This window comes from Carassius carassius, chromosome 11 (assembly GCF_963082965.1).
Source record: "Carassius carassius chromosome 11, fCarCar2.1, whole genome shotgun sequence".
Classification (NCBI taxonomy): domain Eukaryota; kingdom Metazoa; phylum Chordata; class Actinopteri; order Cypriniformes; family Cyprinidae; genus Carassius; species Carassius carassius.
The window spans coordinates 19,652,981-19,670,924 of record NC_081765.1 but is presented as its reverse complement, the minus strand read 5'-3'; the positions used below and the strand labels follow the sequence as shown (position 1 = coordinate 19,670,924).

Below are 17,944 nucleotides of genomic sequence, written 5' to 3'. Positions count from 1 at the left end.
CGCGTCTGAATTTCTGTAGTTCTGAAGAATGTTTTACGATGTCACTCCAAACTGTCAAAACGGTGGTTTGTTTTTGCTGCATTACAGTGAAAAAATAATCCAGGGAATTTAACACTTACAGCTCTTTCTTTCACGAAAAGGGCTAATTAAATGTTAGAACTGTATTTGTGTAAATGTAAAACATACATATATACACAAATTAATTACAGGTTTTAATGCCTTTAAAAAATCTAAAATTGATAGCATTCTACTAAAAAAAACATTAAAAAAAAAGTAAAAAATAAATAAATAAAAAAATTTAGATCATCTGGGTAAATATTTTTTTTTCCCTCCAAAACAGCAGTAAAAATAAAATCATAATTAATGAACCAAACATTTGACTTGCAGGTTCACATATTGCTCTTCACTTTTATTCTCTACTAGTAAGAGAAACATGTTTAAAAGACACTTTTCATAAATATCTAAGAATCTCTTTAAAATTGTAGCACTGTATTTCATATCTTTTACAAAACATATGTACAGAGTTGCAGTCTGGACTCATAAAAGGACATGTCTTCTACAAGATTTACATTTGTATAGAGCCAAACGAGTATGTACACAACCAGACATGCAGCAAAATTGTGAGACATTTTAAAGACTACACAGGAAATGGTAATATTCCAACAGTTTACACCGTAAAAGTAGCCAATCAATGCTTATATTTACACCTTAATGCTCCACTGAAAACTACAAAAACAACATTTACAGATTCTGTCTGCTAAAAGTGCATAAACTGCTTTTCTGATTCAAAACACAAAGGTGAAATTACATAAAATAACCAAAAACTGGATCATTAGGCTTGACAAGGAAATTAACAGACCAAAAACAAGTTGTATTCAACAAACCTAGTATGGCTGCTGGTTAAGACCTAAACCTCATGAATATTGAACCATTGACCACAAGAGGGAAGTCAAGCTCACACAGTAGACCTACGGACTCTTCTAAAAACCTCTACAGATAGAACATACACATCCTATCATTTAACACTGCCCAATAGATGCTTAACTAACCATCTATTATCAGCGGGGAGATAGCTTTGATAAGTGGCTGTTGAGGGACACTGAAAAACATTGGGTGAGCATTAACCTGTGTAGAACTGCCTGCAACAACTTGAGGTGAACTGCTTCTTCTCTAGACTTGGACAGTATAAGCTGAAATGTTCTTTTTTTTACACAGAGAACACATGAAAGCACCTCCTACCTTAGAATACATTTGTAAATTAAAAGACTGTAGACGGTACTCAAAATGATCCCACTGATAAAGTCACAAACACAGCCGAGCAACTGTTATACAAGATATCACAAAGTTTTTGTATAGCATATTTACAAGAATACACAAATAAATAAAATATCTCCACAAACCCCTCAATTATCTTGACTCAAATCAAGTATTAAACACCTTATTTTTTCCATCATTCATGGTCTAGAAAAACAAACACAGAAGAAGCTAGCAACAATTGTAAAGCAGACTAATTATCATTTCCTCACAAAGTATCAACATGTTCATTGCTCTGCAAATTAGAACAGTGAATGAGAAGAGCTTGGCTACAATTAAACAACCAATAGCCTGTAAAAATCCTTCATAATATATTTGTTCCTTCCATTAAATCGAACAGACACTTGCTCATTCAGAGTCATGACCTGCACACTTCATGCTTCACTCGTTTGACAGTTGTAGGGTTTATTATGGACCAGGGCTTTCTGGCAAATGTTCAGATGTGTGATGAAGGTGCTGATTTGTGATAGTTCCCTGTGGGTACTGTTCCAGCTCGGGCTGTGAGAGCGGTACTCGCCTCACTGTAAATGGATGAGCCTGTTACAGGTGGCTTCCGGGTCCTACAGGGGAGGTACCGTGCCACAAAGCGTCTCCAGGACTCCAGAGTCTTCCCAGACCAGATCCAAACACCTGAGGTAATCCCTACTACAAGACACATGAAGTATTTCAGCATGAAGACAGCATAGTCCGGCCCCATGCCAAGCTGCTGGCGCTCCGACGGGCAAGAACAGGCCAGGGCCCGCTCCCAACCTGGCCTGTAATGTTGCTCATACAATAAGCAAGCCACCCCTATAGTTGCGGGCACGGTGTACAGAACAGTGAAGAGCCCGATCCGGATCATTAACTTCTCCAGCTTGTCCGTCTTGGTGCCGCCCTGTTTAATGACACTACGGATACGGAAGAGTGAAACAAATCCAGCCAGAAGGAAGAGGGAGCCAGTGAAAAGGTAGACGACCAGCGGTGCCAATACAAAGCCACGTAGGCTCTCCAAACTCTGGTTGCCGACGTAACAGATCCCAGCCACGGGGTCACCATCCACCGAACTCAAAGCCAGGACAGCGATGGACTTGACACTAGGGACGAGCCAAGCAGCAAGGTGGAAGTACTGCGAGTAACCTGCGATGGCTTCATTCCCCCATTTCATTCCCGCCGCTAGGAACCAGGTGAAGGAAAGCACCACCCACCAGATGGAGCTGGCCATTCCAAAGAAATATATGAGCAGGAAAACTAGCGTGCAAAGGGCTGGACCCGTGGTGTCATAGAGGATGTGCTGTTGGTTGCCAGAGCCTTCGCAAGCTACCCGCTCATGACCCGCAAGCAGTCGCACGATGTACCCCAGTGACACAAACAGATAACAAGCAGCCAGGAAGATAATCGGCCGTTCTGGATATTGGAAACGCTCCATGTCAATGAGGAAAGTGGCAACAGTGGTGAGTGTCGAGAAAAAGCACAGCACTGACCACAGGCCGATCCAGAAGGTTGTAAAAGTACGCTCATCCAGGGAAAAGTAGGGTTGGTGGCAAGGCAAAGCACAATTGGGTAGAGAGCCAGTATGTACCCGGTTATGGAGAGGATGTGCTTCCTGTTTAATTGTTACTAGGGGATTTCGACAATGGCACTCACGCTCACACTTCTGAGGTGGAGCAGATTTCACAGTGGGTCTATGTCGTGCTGTTCCCTTGGGAGTGGGTTTGGGGAAAAAAGGTGATAGAGTTGTGGTCTCAATGCTGTTCCGGTCCATACAAAGCCGATCGGTGTCGCCCAGCATGGGCAGCTGCTCGCAACTCATCCGCTCAGGCCACTCAAACCCATACTGGATCATGAGGGGGGAGCAACCCCTCTTAGCCCTCTCGCACACGGACCTGCAAGGGGGCAGAGGTTTTTTGTAGTCCTGAAGACAGATGGGAGTGTACATACTGCACAGGAAGAAAAGCAAGTCTGGGGAGCAACGGATCCGGACAAGTGGCCAAAACTGGTGCACTTCCAAGCCGACTTCATCCTGGGTGTCATGATTGAACTGGTTGGGCATGTAGGTGTGATTGTATTCAATCCCTTTGCACATCGGTACAGTGATTGGCTCACACACTATATCCTTAGAGGCAGCATCACCAAGCCGAGACAGTTGCAACAGCAGCAGAACGTGCAGCCAAAATCTGACCAGGTGCATCCCTGAGGTCTCCATGGTGAAGTGATGCGCATCTAAAGGTTTCCTCGTACTGAAAAACTCTGAATTTCAATTCTTGAGTATTTTCTCGGCTCACGTTTTTTCCCCTTTCCTTCCTTTCTTTTTTTAATTTATTGATGCGTTTCGGAAAGAAGAAATCCCAAAAGGAAACCTTAATTGCTCCAGCAGCATGTCCACAGTCCACAAGGTTGTAAATCACAGTGAAGTTTCAGTCCAGATCCTGAGCACACTTTCTTCCAACTGTGTGAGTGCATTTCATACAGACCATGATCCTAAACACAGGCTGAAAGAGTAAAAAACGACTAAAGTTAAATCAAACAACAGCTTAGTAATTCAACAGAAAATCATAAACATAGAATTGAGCGTCAGAACGTACCATGGAAAAGCACGCGCATCCGTGGACTAAATGGTCAATCATTCACCGAGTAAACCGTGCTAAGGTCGAAAGTTCATTTCCCGCACATACTTTGTAACAAAGTAACATTTTAAGCCTAGGTTTCCTTTCGGATCTGCTTTAAATTCCACATGGCAGGTGAATGCATCCGATGAATGCAATCCGGCGGATTCACAACCAAAAAGACGGCGAAAAATCGAGAAGAAAATATGAAAACGAAATCTGACACAATCAAAAAATTAATTCCTTTTAAAAATATAATAAGGGAGAATAATAATAAAAAATAAATCAGTTCACCTTAAGCATTAGTGCTCAGAGCAACAGGTTTCATGTGCTTTCTGTCAGTTCCTTCAGTGTTTCCCAGCAGTCCATCGGAGTCACACACTGTAACATGTTTTATACACAACTCCACAATTCCACGCCAGAATCTTCCACTAATTTGTTGAGAACCTCTTTTTCTGTGTGACAGAGCGTGTGTTCCCTCGGTTGGCTGCGGAGCCAGTAATTACTCACTCCGTAGAGGTTCTGTGGAGTGAAAATACTCCACCCGCAATGACACGCCCACAACTTTCAGGCCCCAACCCCTTTATCACCCGGGGCCACTGACATTCATCTGTGTGGAAAAAACTGCCCTATCTATCTATCTATATATTTATCTATCTATCTATCTATCTATCTATCTATCTATCTATCTATCTATCTATCTATCTATCTATCTATCTATGAAACTAATATTATTTCTATGGTTTGTGTCGGGAGTCGTCATTCATATCATTGTGTGAAATTAAGCTTTTAATCATTTAATGAGACCTGAGCAATGTCATGGTTTCCACCCTAAATTGAATAGGAAATGTGATAGTTAAACTGGTTAGGCATTATACAACAATGGCTTAACAAATCAACAAAATGTAAATGTATGTTACATTTAAAAAATTCTGGGTGTGTGTTTGACTATGAAAAGGCCTTGAGTCTCTTGTGCAAGTGTATCCTGTATTACGTTTGTGTTTACCCACTGGGCCCATTCAGGACAGACGGAGCTGTGCAAACACTCAGATAATGACTCCTAACGCAAGCTTAATCACTCACGCCTCGACGAGACAAAGACAGCAGCAGAGAGGAGCACCTTGCCACACTGGTACTCTGTTTGTGAACGGCTAGTGTGCACTAGGATGCTATCTCTAGGTCAGTGTTTAGACGTTGTTTACATATTTGTGATGTTTGGAATCATCAACCAAATAAAACCAAATAAGGTGATGTTTGTTTTTGTCCTGTTTTGTGGTGAAGCACTGTAGCTGTAAAGCTGAATGACTGATTTGTGCTTCCTCCATTCTGTGAAGGAATTAAACACTTTTGCCATATTAGTGTTGTTATTGTTAACTTTAAATACTAAAGAAATACAACCAATAAAAATCATTGTTGAATATATTCAGAATATAGAAATATTGAAAAACTTGAAAATGATATATGTTGCCTGAAAAAATGTTTAAGTTGACATACTAAAATTACTAAAACTGATAAAAACAAAGTTAAATAAAAACTGACAAAGCACATAAACAAAATCACTGAAACTTAAACTAAAATTTAAATAAAAACTGAACATATAAGCCAATAATTAATACTAGAATAGAATATAAATCATAATAAAATAACATTATCAGCTTAGCTTCTATAATGTATAAATACAATAGCATTGAAAAATCAAACCGATTGACTTTTATTTTGAAGAAAGACATCACTAACACTTGGAGCAAAATATTTCATAAAAGATGTTTATACGTTTTTAAAATGATAATAGACTTATATAATAAACTTGATAGAAAAATGACATCACATCCTCTAGAAATCATTTTGGGAACAGCTAGGTAAAAGTCATTGCAAAAGTAAAGTTACTAACTATGGGAACCACTGTATGTACAGTATAGTATGTATTATTATTATTAAGTAGTCAAGTTATTGTGCTATTAAGAGAGAAGTGTGACAAATGATTTCCCATTCCCTACATGTCTGCACTGGTGCTATACAAACCCCTCCATTCACTTACTCAGACAGAAAGCATGTTTAAGAATTCTTCTCAGTAGGGTGGTTCTCTTTCTCTCTCCCAGGATTCTGTAATCTCACAGCTTTCTATAAGTCCAAAGGTCTCACAGGGTGTGTGTTTAAAAGTGCAAGTGATCAATCCGACTGCTCCGTCGAGTATTTCTAATGCTCGATTAACACTGAGATGACATCAGCTCACAGAAAGTCTGAGAAGACGAGAGTAAACAGAACTCTGCATGCCACAGACTTGCTTAGGAATCAATCACTTAGACAGACGAGGCCACAAATAACTGATTGCATTGTGTTGCTTGTAACGCTCAAGATGTTTGATTGTGTCTTAAATGCTATGGTAACCGAATCAATCTTTCCAGCCACTTGTGCACCTGTTTTATAGGTTACCTATGCATATTGTCACACATTAACTTCAAAACCCCACCTTAAGGAGTCATATGTGCATCGACTGCCTTCTTTTCTGAATACCGTGTCCATGATATGTTAGGCCTTGCAAGGGAAACTGCTAGTATGCATACTTGTATCTAAAGTACTTAGCTAGTTTGTTGAAATAGTGATCCAGGGAGGAAATATAACCTGATTAAAATCAGTCTCAGTCAAGCTCTTGATAAGTCGAGCTTGGATTTACTTAAGTTGAGCAGTAGAGCGTTGTCAACATCAAATGAAGCTGAAGCGTGATGAGGTGTGGTGCACACTAGCTGTCTGTTTTATTCTGTGATGTCTCCTGGGCATGAAAATATCCCATGGTGGTTGGTTTTTCCTCTTTTTCTCGTTTCCACTCCCTCCTCTCGTTCTTTACATGCCTGAACCTGTGTTAGGGCAAATGCTTTTATCTGATAATCGACTCTCCATGTCTGTGTGTGGACAGACAATTCATACACAAAGCCAGTGTGATGCAATCTCACCAAATTGACCTTTTCTCATCTGCATTTGGTTTCCTGTCTCAGGCATGAGAAGATGATATGATATTGGGTGCTTTTGTTGTATTTTGTTGAAGTACAGTGATAGGATTTGGAACTGGAAACGCTTTTTTAACAGCGAAGTGTTAAAAATAAGTCCATTTGAACAACATGACCGCTGTACCAGTGTAAAACTGCAGCAGTTAAAATCAATTTAAAAAAGATACGTATAAATGCTATTTATCATTTTTATATAATTATTTTAGATTTTATTAAATAAATATGAAAACGATTATATATTCTTTTATCGATCAAACTGAAACGCATCAGTATTTATGGACAAAATGTGTTTGATATAACAATGCATGAAAAAATCCCAAACATACAAACATACAAAAAAAAAACAGAACTTGAGAAATGGCAACTGAAGTCAAGTCTTGTTATTGCTCAGTGTTTTTTGTCTTTGTGCGGCAGGTGGACGTTAAGGAACTAAGGGGTTGAAACAGACATTCTAACCCCTTTTTCACAAAAATCGGACCCTGATGCTCCATCCCAAGTCACTATTGTCTCCACCCCTCCTGTCTCCATTCTGCCGTCGTCTTTTTCTCCTTAAACCGCCCTTTTGTTGTCTTTTGCTGATGGTATTTCTGGCCCCTTGTTGTCAGTCCTAAATGAGTCTTGACTGGCCTGTGGGCCACTGGAGAAGCACAAAGGAAAACGTTCCCCTTGCTACAGTGGAGCCATTGTGGCTTTTAACAATGCACTAATTGGCGACGACAATTAAGCAAGACCAACACTCAGGTTCAATTTGCCCACCCCTCAGTACAAATCACAGGCAAATGAATCAGACCGTGCACAAACAGCTCACACACACATTCGCACAGCCCTGCTAAAACAACAGCTATCCTCATAAGCATAGCGCAACTACAAAATATATGCTCCCGCCCCTTCAGGTTAGGTATAAAGGGACAGTGCAGGAGACGCATACTGTGAGGATGATGGAACAAGAACGGACTGTTCAACTTGTCTGGGCTGATTGGACATTTTTACAAAACAGATTTTCCTTGGGACAATCATGATTTTTATTTTGGCAAAAAGAAAAAAAGATTTAATAAAAATTCTGCTTTGAGAGTCAATAAACAAGGCATCTGAAGTGTTGTTTGTCTTTCTTTTATTTACAACTTTACCATAATTCCTCTATTGTTCATTGTTTATGGAAAATCACAGCATATCCCTAAAAACATCCTCTTGACACACACAGAAAAAATCTCCCCCGTTCTAAAAAAGGATGCAACAAGTCCAGATATGTGTGAAAACACCCATCCAAAAGGCATCTTCAGCATAATGGAGTAATGGATCAGTAGGACGCCTCAATTTTAAGCCCAAGCTCGACAACCAGCTTTAAGAGTTAGTGAACATCCACACAAACACAAAAGAGGAAGACTTGGCATGTTCTGGCCCATCGGCAGTGGCTGGATCCTGGTGGATTATTCTGTTCTCTAAAGCCAGGACAAATTACTGTTCTTTTTCAAGAGAGAAAAAAAAAATTACAGGGAGGAGGAAAAAAAACATAAGGGAAGTGTTGAAAAAGTAAACCAGGGAGGAAGCGTCTGGGGTGGCCAGCCATTAGCTTAACTGAGACATCACTCAAGATTCGGGAAAGGTTTGTGAAAATAATATTAAACAAATCTGGTCCATTTTCTCATGTACATGTAAGGTGATAAAACTGGATATATGGTGTAAACATAAAATATGTTACCCCCCAAAACACACACACACACACACAGGTGTCCACTGAGACCATATATGTATCCATGTATGTATTTAGGTACATGTAACAGGTGAAATATTTTGCTTGAATAAAAAAACATGAATATTGAAAAATGTCCTTAATTTGAAAAATGTTCATGTAAATACAATGAAAATATATAAGAACAGAAAGTGGAAAATGTCCAAATACGGTTTATATTACTTTTTTCAACAGAATAAAGAAAAGAAAGATATAGCACGGCTCAACAATGAGAATGCATGGAGGATACATTTTTATAACTGCATTTATAGAAATTTTTATTTTATCATTGCATTTCTATTTTTGCTAGTTATATTGGTCTTTCTTTATATTGTTTTCGACACTAAAATGATCCTATTTCTTCATTTCTTTACTTAAAAGAAAATCAACACACGGAAATGTGTAGTTTATGACACATTCTTACTGATGCTTTTAAGACAATCGCAAGCCATTTTTGCAATTTCAACAAACCCCATTTTTGTTATCCAGTTAAATAACATTAACTGACAAATCAGCAGAACTTGCAACAAATATGTAGAGCGAACATTTGCAAGACATAAAATACGGATGTATAAGTTCAGTGAATGTTATATTTTCGGTGTCAGCTGGCACGAAACTCACTCACACTGGCCCTGGGCCAGCGGACCATCCTTATTGTTGAGCCCTGGATAGGTTGGACAAATATTTAAAATGCCTTAAACATGAAGACAATACCTCCATGGTAACTGTTAGACTCAATAGAATCATATCACTTCACTAGACTGAATTTCAAACATTTATACGTCAGTACCACTGCGCTAAAATTGAGAAGCCTCATACTGTGGTCTCTAACAGGTCCAGTGGTTATTGGTTAAACTCCAGAAAGAACCAGATACAACCATGTGGCTTTTAATTTGGGATTAGCTCGTGAGTCAATGCTTGGACCTACTCCGGTGCACCGGGACCCACGGCCATGATGCATTCTTTCCACTGCTGCCACCTTGGAATCTGACCAAGAAATTAATCTGTGAAGAACCCTAAATCCTCAAATTAATTCAAATGACGAGATTAGTGTTGAAGCATAAAAAGAGGAGAATGTAATAAGCAATTTACTTTATTGGCATCAGTGGTAAAAAAAAAATAAAACAATAAAAAAAGAAGAGGAAAAACTGGAAGGAACCCGCACCTGTACTGAAACACAAATATTTGTAGTTGCATAAGAGGTTGTCCGTAATGAAGAGTTTGCAGAATACAAGAAAGCACAGGGAAAATCCAGAAACTGATACAGAAATTACAGTGAGAAATATATAAATACAATAAATACTTTGGAAAGAAAACTGATATGTAAATATACAACTGAGAACAACATGACAGCAGAAAAAGAAACTTCAAATTACGCCTTCAACAAATATGAAAATAAAGACTATAATAAAAGACTTGGTGTGCTGAAAGAACAAAAGATATTCACCAAGTACATCCACTGAGTTCCCTTTTTGTTTGTCCCTCCTTGACCATTATTCAGTGTGTTAAGAATCCCTGATTTAAAGAACAGTGCGGATAATGTAACATAATACATCAAACTTTCAAAACCAACAGTTTGCAAATACACCATTACCTCTTTATAATATCATGTAAAGCATGGTGCATTTAGCTCAGGTCAAGCTTAAAATGGTAAAATGATGAGTTATCTTATGGGAACACACACAATTTCTTTTTTCTTTTTTTAGTAAGGTAAGTAGAGGTCTTCGTCTTCAAAAAAAAAAAAAAAAGATTATATTATGATATGTTCTATGTATAGCCTGATATTCTTATTAGTTTAATAAATACTGAAACTTTTTTCAAATGACTATAGCTTGCTAATTGAAACATCAAGAGGCCGATGCATTGGCTTTTAAGGCAGGCAAAAAGACACCGATTCAATAAATAGAACCAAATATTCTGAACAGCTAACACGATCATCCATCCATCTACACTGTCCTATCACACACCGACCGCACGTAAACTAAGACAGAATCTCATTCAAAAGTAAACTTCTTGGTGCAAAACATAAGTTCAAGGGAATTAACACATTTTCTCGTAAAACAAAATGTAACATGGTAGCAAATGATATGTATGTTGACCTAGACGCATCTCAAAGAGTTCATTAAGTGACACTGTCGACCAGTAATGTTGTAAATCTCAGCAGACGGCTCCTCGCAGTGTCAAATATCAAGCATACAGCTCCAGCCAGAATGTTTCAAGTCCAGTATAACCAGTAACTGCTTCTTGAATGTGCAGGTAGTTCCAACGTGTGCGGAGTGTGATTTATATCTGAAGTTTCTATTTGCTGGTGAAGTGTCCAGGAAGAGATGCCCACTGCTATTTTCTGTATATATATATATATATATAAAAGGAAAAAAAAAAACTGAAGATGACATGAATTATGAGCTTGTCCACGGCAGGTTTTCTTTACATTTCTTGTTAAAAAGACGTATGAATGCTAAACAAAGCCCTGGAACTCTAGACTGTAATTTTGGGGCTTGGTGGCCCAGGGTAGTTTGTAATCATGGAGCAGGCGGTTAGCAAGAACAACGTGGTTCAGCTGCTTATAGGCAGAGCCACTTAGTGCTGATAAACAGTCAACCTTTTTTAAACTGCAGGTCAGGTGGATGGGACAAGACATCGCTCCTTCTTCACAGTAGAAGGCAAACCAAAGCTGAAAGACTAAAACGTGTAAAAAAAAAAAAGAAATTTAGGGACAAATCATAAATGTAAAGTGCAAAAATGCGAACCTGAAAAAAGCTATTTTTGTTTCTAAGGATGTTTATCTTTATGTTCATGCGCCTGAGATCAAGGGTCTTCTGCATTGTAGGTTAACTATTGCGTGAAGGGAAACCGAATCTTGCAGCGCTCATTTTCACCAAACCATTAATGGATTAGAAGCTCTATTTGTGTCCAGAAATTGGTATGAATCATCGCTCTTGGATTGTGAGTCTGCCAGAAGGGGCATTCTTTTACATCTGTCAGTAAGAGTGTGTTTATGTGCAAGTGTGTGTGTGTGTGTGTGTGTGTGTGTGTACTTTGCCTGTATTTGTCGGTTGGTAGATGAAAGGGAAGGGTAAATTGGTCTCATTATGAAGACTCCTCTCTTTGGGAGCTGAATTATTATCTCTGTGCCCATCTCTCTCAGGTGAGGGAGAACATAAAAAAAAATAAAAAATACGCCACAGTTTCTCGGCATTCATGGAGCAATTCCTCCTTGTTGGATGCAGCAGCACTAGGACTTTATTAGTGCAGTGTGCTTGGCACCGCTCTCGATAAACCGTCTCAGGTGTCCAGCTCAAAGCAGTCCAGCGTCTCATCATCAGGGCTGTCGTGAGGGCCGTGTCTCTTCCAGAATGACGCCGGCTTCTTGTGCAGTTCTCTGCGCACACATCGTGGGCAAGGCTGAGCTCGCATCCGGCACTCGGCATGGAAGACGGCACCGCAGCCCTCGCACCTACATTTAGAACATAGAAGAGCACTGATGGTTTCTCCAAACATCCACTGACACTCAAAACAGTGCTGTGGAAAAGTCTTTGCCCCCCTCTGAACTTCCCTTGTATTATGTATTATTACACTGGTGTATTATGTAAGTTAATTGAAATCGGGGGTTGATTAAAACTTTTCCTAACTAAATAAAAAGTGTAAAATGTATAAAATGTTACATTTTCTTAAAATACAAACATATATGTGACCCTGGACCACAGTCTTAAGTCGCTGGGGTTTATTTTGAGCAATAGCCAAAAAAATATGGGTATGGGTCAAAATGATCGATTTTTCTTTTATGCCAAAAATCATTAGGATATTAAGTAAAGATCATGTTCCAAGAAGATATTTTGTAAATTTCCTACTGTAAATATATCAAAACTTAATATGCATTGCTTAGAGTTCATTTGGACAACTTTAAAGGCGATTTTCTCAGTATTTTGACTTTTTTTGCACCCTCAGATTCCAGATTTTCAAATAGTTGTATCTCGGCCAAATATTGTCCGATCCTAACAAACCATACATCAATGGAAAGCTTATTTATTCAGCTTTCAGATGATGTTAAGACTTAAGACTGGTTTTGTAGTCCAGTATCACATATATGGTCTGTTTGCTTTCACTCATGAAGAATCACTTTTGTGCAATCATACGTTTTGGCAGAAGATCTAATGACATTCAGAGTACAAATATACAACACAAATATATATGTATTTGTTTGTTTATGATTTAACGCTATGCGAGCTATCTTGGCTATATTCATGGCGAGAACAAGGTTACTTGAGTTAAATTACGTTTTTACATTTAATATATGTATAAATAATTCAAAACATTAAAAGGTCAGTACAACTTATGTTTTTTAATGCAATAATTATTTTATGCTCACTGTATTTGTTTGACTGAAGTACAGTAGAAACGATAATATTGTTAAATATTATTCCACTTTGAAATGTTAATACATTTTGTTAAGTTATTTATTCCTGTGACGGAGCTGAGTTTTCTGCAGACATCACTTTAGTGTCACATGATTCTCAGATATCATTCTATTATGCTAATTTAGCACTCAAGAAATATTTCTTCTTAATAATGCTAAAAACGATTCATATTTTTTTGAAACCGTGACACATTTTTTCCCAGTTCAAAAGTTCAAAACAGCATTTATTTGAAATGGAAATATTTTGTAACAATCTATGTCATGTTTGTCAATTTAACGTATACTTGATTTAAAAAAAAAAGCTTTAATGACCCAAAACATTATATTTGTGTGTGTGTATATGTATATATTTATGTATTTCTCCTTTACTAGAACATTAAGGAGTTCAAGTGTTCCTCAGTCCTCTAAAGAGAAACAACTTGTTTCTGTGCACCATCATGGGTGGTAGCAGCCCAGTGGTTAAAGTTTTTGGGCTGCCAAACCAAGACTAAAACCCAAGATCTCTGTTGGCCAAGAGGCTGTGCCATACTAACCAGAAGAACTACTGGTGTTCTATTCCTGAAAGCGGTCTATGCTTTACACAAAAGCATTAAAAGCCTTGTTTTTGATTAACATTTTAAAAACTCTTAATATGATTTCCTCTTTATAGAGAACTATCAGTTAAACAGACGACCAGAGCTAAAAACGCCTTACAATTTGAAGCACGCCCAACATGAAAAACAGGATGTTGACAGGATGTCTATTTTAAATCGGTCGACAAATAAGTCGAAGCACAAATATTTTTCCATACTCTGTTCTCATTTTTCCATACTTTTCTAGAACTGAAAATTACTTAAGGGAAATAGCTAGCCTACTTGTTTAAACTGCGCAGGAACCGGTGAGCCAAAGGAAATCATGTTGATTTACATAAACCTCTAATATTACAATGCAGTAGCAAGTATGTAAAGTAAATGAGTGTAAATTTTATAAATGAAATAAGCGCAAATGAAATAGCAGTGTTGCACTTGCCTTTTTCCATGGATTTCCTGGAAATTACTTAAATCGATTTTCATATTTCTAAACTGCACAGGAACCTTTACTGTTTTAATTAGAAGATATTTAAATATTTATGGATCACGAAAGGTCCCCAAAATGGGACTTGAACTCGCGCTCAAAACTTTATCTATACAAGGGTATCACCTACGACTGTTAGAAGATATTTAAATAAATGTTATAATCATTACTTTTTTTTTGTTTGTTAAACACCGCATATTTGTTCAGTGATAACTATGGAAAAAAACGAAGTCTCTAAAACCATAACGGTCTTCGCAACTATAATTGTACGATGTTCCGGTTCAAGCTCCGCCTACTTCCGGTTTTATCTGAATACAGATACGAATAATTTTGTGATTGTTACAGATACAAATACTGGCTTCGCTGCACACCCCTAATGTGTGTATATTATATATATATATTATATTATATATTATATATTTTAATTATATATATATATATATATATATATATATATATATATATATATATATATATATATATATATATATATATATATATATATATATAATTAAAATATATAATTTATTGATTTCTTTTTACAAATTGTTTAAAACATTTTTTTTTCATGATGAACAAATGTGACAAGGTTCTTTAGGTAAAATTAAATTTCAACATATACAACTTAAACTGTAGCAGTCCTAACCAATCATAGCTGATGATGCTTTATCAGTGTTGCCGTGTTTAAACAGCAGCATCTGTTCTGGGAACAGCACTCCACTTCGCTGGAGAGTCAGAGTGGCTACAGGTCTCACCTTTTAGTGGCATTGTCCTGGAAGGGATAGATGACCTGGCCAGTGTGGCAGAGCTCACAGATGAAGCTCTTCTCCCGGCACAGACTACAGCTATAGACATGAGAGCTGGCAAACTTGATCACCTTAGAGAGGAAGGGAGCAAGCTTTCCATCTATGACCTGCAAGAAATAGAAAGACATTACAGAGTGGAGTGTAGAGGTGGGGGGTGATATGACTATAACATGAGTCACTGTATTTCACGAGAACTATACATCACAATATAGTTATTTCTGCTGAAAATAAGGTGGTTATGATGCCAGCATTTTAGATACCACTGAAATGTCCCAATATCGATACCACAACAAGCACTAATATTAGCCTAACTAATATAAAAATTCATCAAGTTTATTTATCAAGTTTATAGAAGACAAGTAAATAGTCAGTAATAAAATAAGAACAGAGAAACTAAGTATAAGCAACTTTACAAATAAATTCAACAGGACAAAGATACAAACTATATAAAAAGTGCTTTTGATTTTTCAGAGTGGTCTAACTAACAAATAAATACTACAGAAATGTAGTACATAAAGCTGCACTGTGTGACTGGAAGCCTTTTATGCACACATGTCCATCAGACAGCAAACAGAGTTTCTTTTGCCTCTTATAGAAGTTGATTTTTTTTTTTTATTGATTGAAGGGTTTAAAATCACCTGAACATTTAAACTAAACCTAAAATACTGCAGAATGCATTTAAATATAGAAAAATGTGTTCAACATAATTCCACACTTGTATCTGTAGTACAAGGCTGTTGCAAATTCACCAAAACATTCATAGACAAACATGCGAAGGGACAGAGAATGTGTAGATCTTTGTGAAAGATGATAGTTTGAGGTCTACGGAACTTCCTGGGAACATTTTGCAGGTGCAGATTCTTTGCAGGCCAGCTTTAAACATGATGAGAAATGGGACGGAAAAGCACGGAGGAGGAACCTAGGGAAGTGTAAAACGTGACCTAAGCAATTCAGCTAGCAAAAGGCCTTCACCTAATGTGTTCAACAGCTATGAGAGAGGAACAGGTTCAAAATGTCAATGCAAAAACAAAAAAATAATAATTACATTATCAAATGGACAGTAATCCTCCTGTTAACAGTTAGAGGTTTATCAGAAAATTTCAGCGACTGGACACTTAATAACATGTTACAATGGGAGCCAAGTACAAAAAAAAAAAAAAGACATCACATCAGGAATCCACATGAAAACTAATGAATGCTTAGAGAGTGGGGGGTTAAATTCGGCTCTAGGGTGGAGTGATTCCTTTTGGAAGATTGTCTGCAAAAAATAATATGTGAATGCCATTTATCAGGCCAGAGTAGTTAAAAATCTGCCTGGTCTTTGAAAGCGGGGTGCTGAAGAAGGCGTATTGTGGGCAGCTGAATGAGATGGGGAAGGGGCCTAGACCTCCAGTGCATATTCACCAAGGGGGCAGAGACAAGTGGATACACCTGGCAGCACTGCAGCACACCAATTAAACGGCCTGCCAGCATTCTTCAGCCATTCCACAAGGAGCTAGTCAAAGAATGGAGTAGGAGAAGAGGGGACAGTGGAGCAGAGAGGAGAGCTTGGGAGGGTGGGATGTGAGGGATCGGGGGAAAAGAAAGAAAGGAAGGACCACGGTGGTCTCCCACGAAAGACACGCACGCGCGCACACACATACGCAGCATGAACGGGGAGAATGGGTTGAAAAGGGGAAGTTTTTTGTGGGAACAGGGAATCTAGAATCTACATGTTTAATTACTTGAACTTGGTTTGTAAGGTTATATTGGATGGTTGTTCACCAAAAAGTGTTAAAAGTAGCTTCTCTAGATCATTTAAATAAAAGATCTAAAAATAAGAAAGTATAACTAAAATGAATAAAGAAAAAGAAAAGATTCTTCACATTCCACCAAAGCACTGTGCAAGCCAGAAGGACCCAAGGCAGAAAAACCCATAAAGCGGTCACTGTCATTGCCCAATGAACATAGAGGTGATGCTGTTGGCAAGCTTTCTCAGTAGAGGTACCAGGAGAGCCCTTAACCATCCATCCATCAAGTAGCTTTCAGTTCAGATACCACTGTTTTTCTCTGACCGGTCTGACAGAAGCCTGAAGGCAATACCCTGCCTTTTCCCATGTGGAGGAGTAATATAGCAAGCCATTAAGGAAACGCTGCAAGCCACCAATCAAAGCGGTGGGGTGAGCACACTTGCCGTCCTTTGCTAAAAATGATATATACTCCCCTTGATCAATGCTGGCAGAGGGAGTAATTAAACATTTCGATAATTTAGCAGACACGGTGAGCAAAACAGGGCGTATGCTTGCACCAGGTTTGATGGGGAGAGACTGTGAAGAGCTAGAGGGCTGATGAAAAGAGTAACTGACAAAATAGTGAAAGTGAGAATTTATGCATGAACTGCTAGACAAGTTCAACTGATTTAAATGAGTTACAGTAATTAAAATAGTTTGTGCAGTGACAACTTAACTTAGAAGTTTTACATTTATAAGGAGTCAACTTTCAATAGAAGCTGCGAGACATTTTGCATTCTTTGATTTTTCCTCATTTCTCTTTTGTATTACTTCACAATATATATACCTATATACCTTATATACCTTCTATAAAAACGTTTAAAAGTATTTGACAAGAACCTAATAGATATAAGCTTCATAAATCCAAGGTTTTTTTTTTTTGACAATTTTTGTTGTTTAACTATTGTTTAATAACTTGAATGATTTACCAAGTAATATTAGACCCTTTCCTACTTTTGCACAAGTTTAAGATACATTTAAAAATATCGTTAAAAATAAGTAGGTTTGTGATCATTGAATATTCTTGTGTTTTTTCAAATGGTTACATCATTTTGGCGGGCTTTTTTTACATTTTTATTATAGGGTGATGTTTTGTCATTTGGATTGTAGTTTCTATGTGAGGGATTATATTTCTTATATTTTAAATTATGGGCTATTGTGTGGAGCATGGGTGATGTCTGCCAAATCAATTTCCCCCAAATCCCCCACCTTCTGCTCCTGTCTTGCATGTGCTTTGTCGTTAGCTGCTTAATCCCCTAAAAATCACAG

The 17,944-nt window shown here is 37.9% G+C and overlaps 2 protein-coding genes across 6 annotated transcripts in view; both read right to left on the bottom strand.

Annotated features, from left to right (window-relative positions):
- Positions 1-1,365: 1,365 nt before the first annotated feature.
- On the bottom strand, positions 1,366-4,456 carry LOC132152963 (frizzled-5-like). Of its 4 annotated transcripts, none has more exons than XM_059562005.1 (3): positions 4,191-4,456; positions 3,876-4,011; positions 1,366-3,782 (listed from the first exon to the last, which is right to left on the bottom strand). In XM_059562005.1, exon 3 carries the CDS (start codon positions 3,494-3,496, stop codon positions 1,751-1,753), a length of 1,746 nt encoding a protein of 581 aa, XP_059417988.1. In that variant the 5' UTR covers positions 3,497-3,782; positions 3,876-4,011; positions 4,191-4,456; the 3' UTR covers positions 1,366-1,750. The 4 variants fall into 4 exon arrangements, with proteins under 4 accessions (XP_059417988.1, XP_059417987.1, XP_059417986.1 ...); XM_059562004.1 differs by having other exon boundaries at positions 3,876-4,008; XM_059562003.1 differs by having other exon boundaries at positions 3,876-4,456.
- A 7,394-nt stretch (positions 4,457-11,850) lies between these two features.
- The window catches only part of LOC132152962 (pleckstrin homology domain-containing family M member 3-like), a 39,534-nt gene continuing 33,440 nt past the window's right edge, over positions 11,851-17,944 (bottom strand). For both annotated transcript variants that reach the window (XM_059562000.1, XM_059561999.1), the window contains 2 exons: positions 14,856-15,013; positions 11,851-12,087 (listed from right to left, as the gene is read on the bottom strand). In XM_059562000.1, the coding sequence (XP_059417983.1) occupies positions 11,916-12,087; positions 14,856-15,013 (330 nt within the window). In that variant the 3' untranslated portion in view covers positions 11,851-11,915. The remainder of the gene's footprint in view (positions 12,088-14,855; positions 15,014-17,944) is intronic.

What these genes read in the sequence shown, in the direction of transcription:
- LOC132152963 (XM_059562003.1), bottom strand. Translation starts at nt 3,496, where the DNA reads ATGGAGACCTCAGGGATGCACCTGGTCAGATTTTGGCTGCACGTTCTG.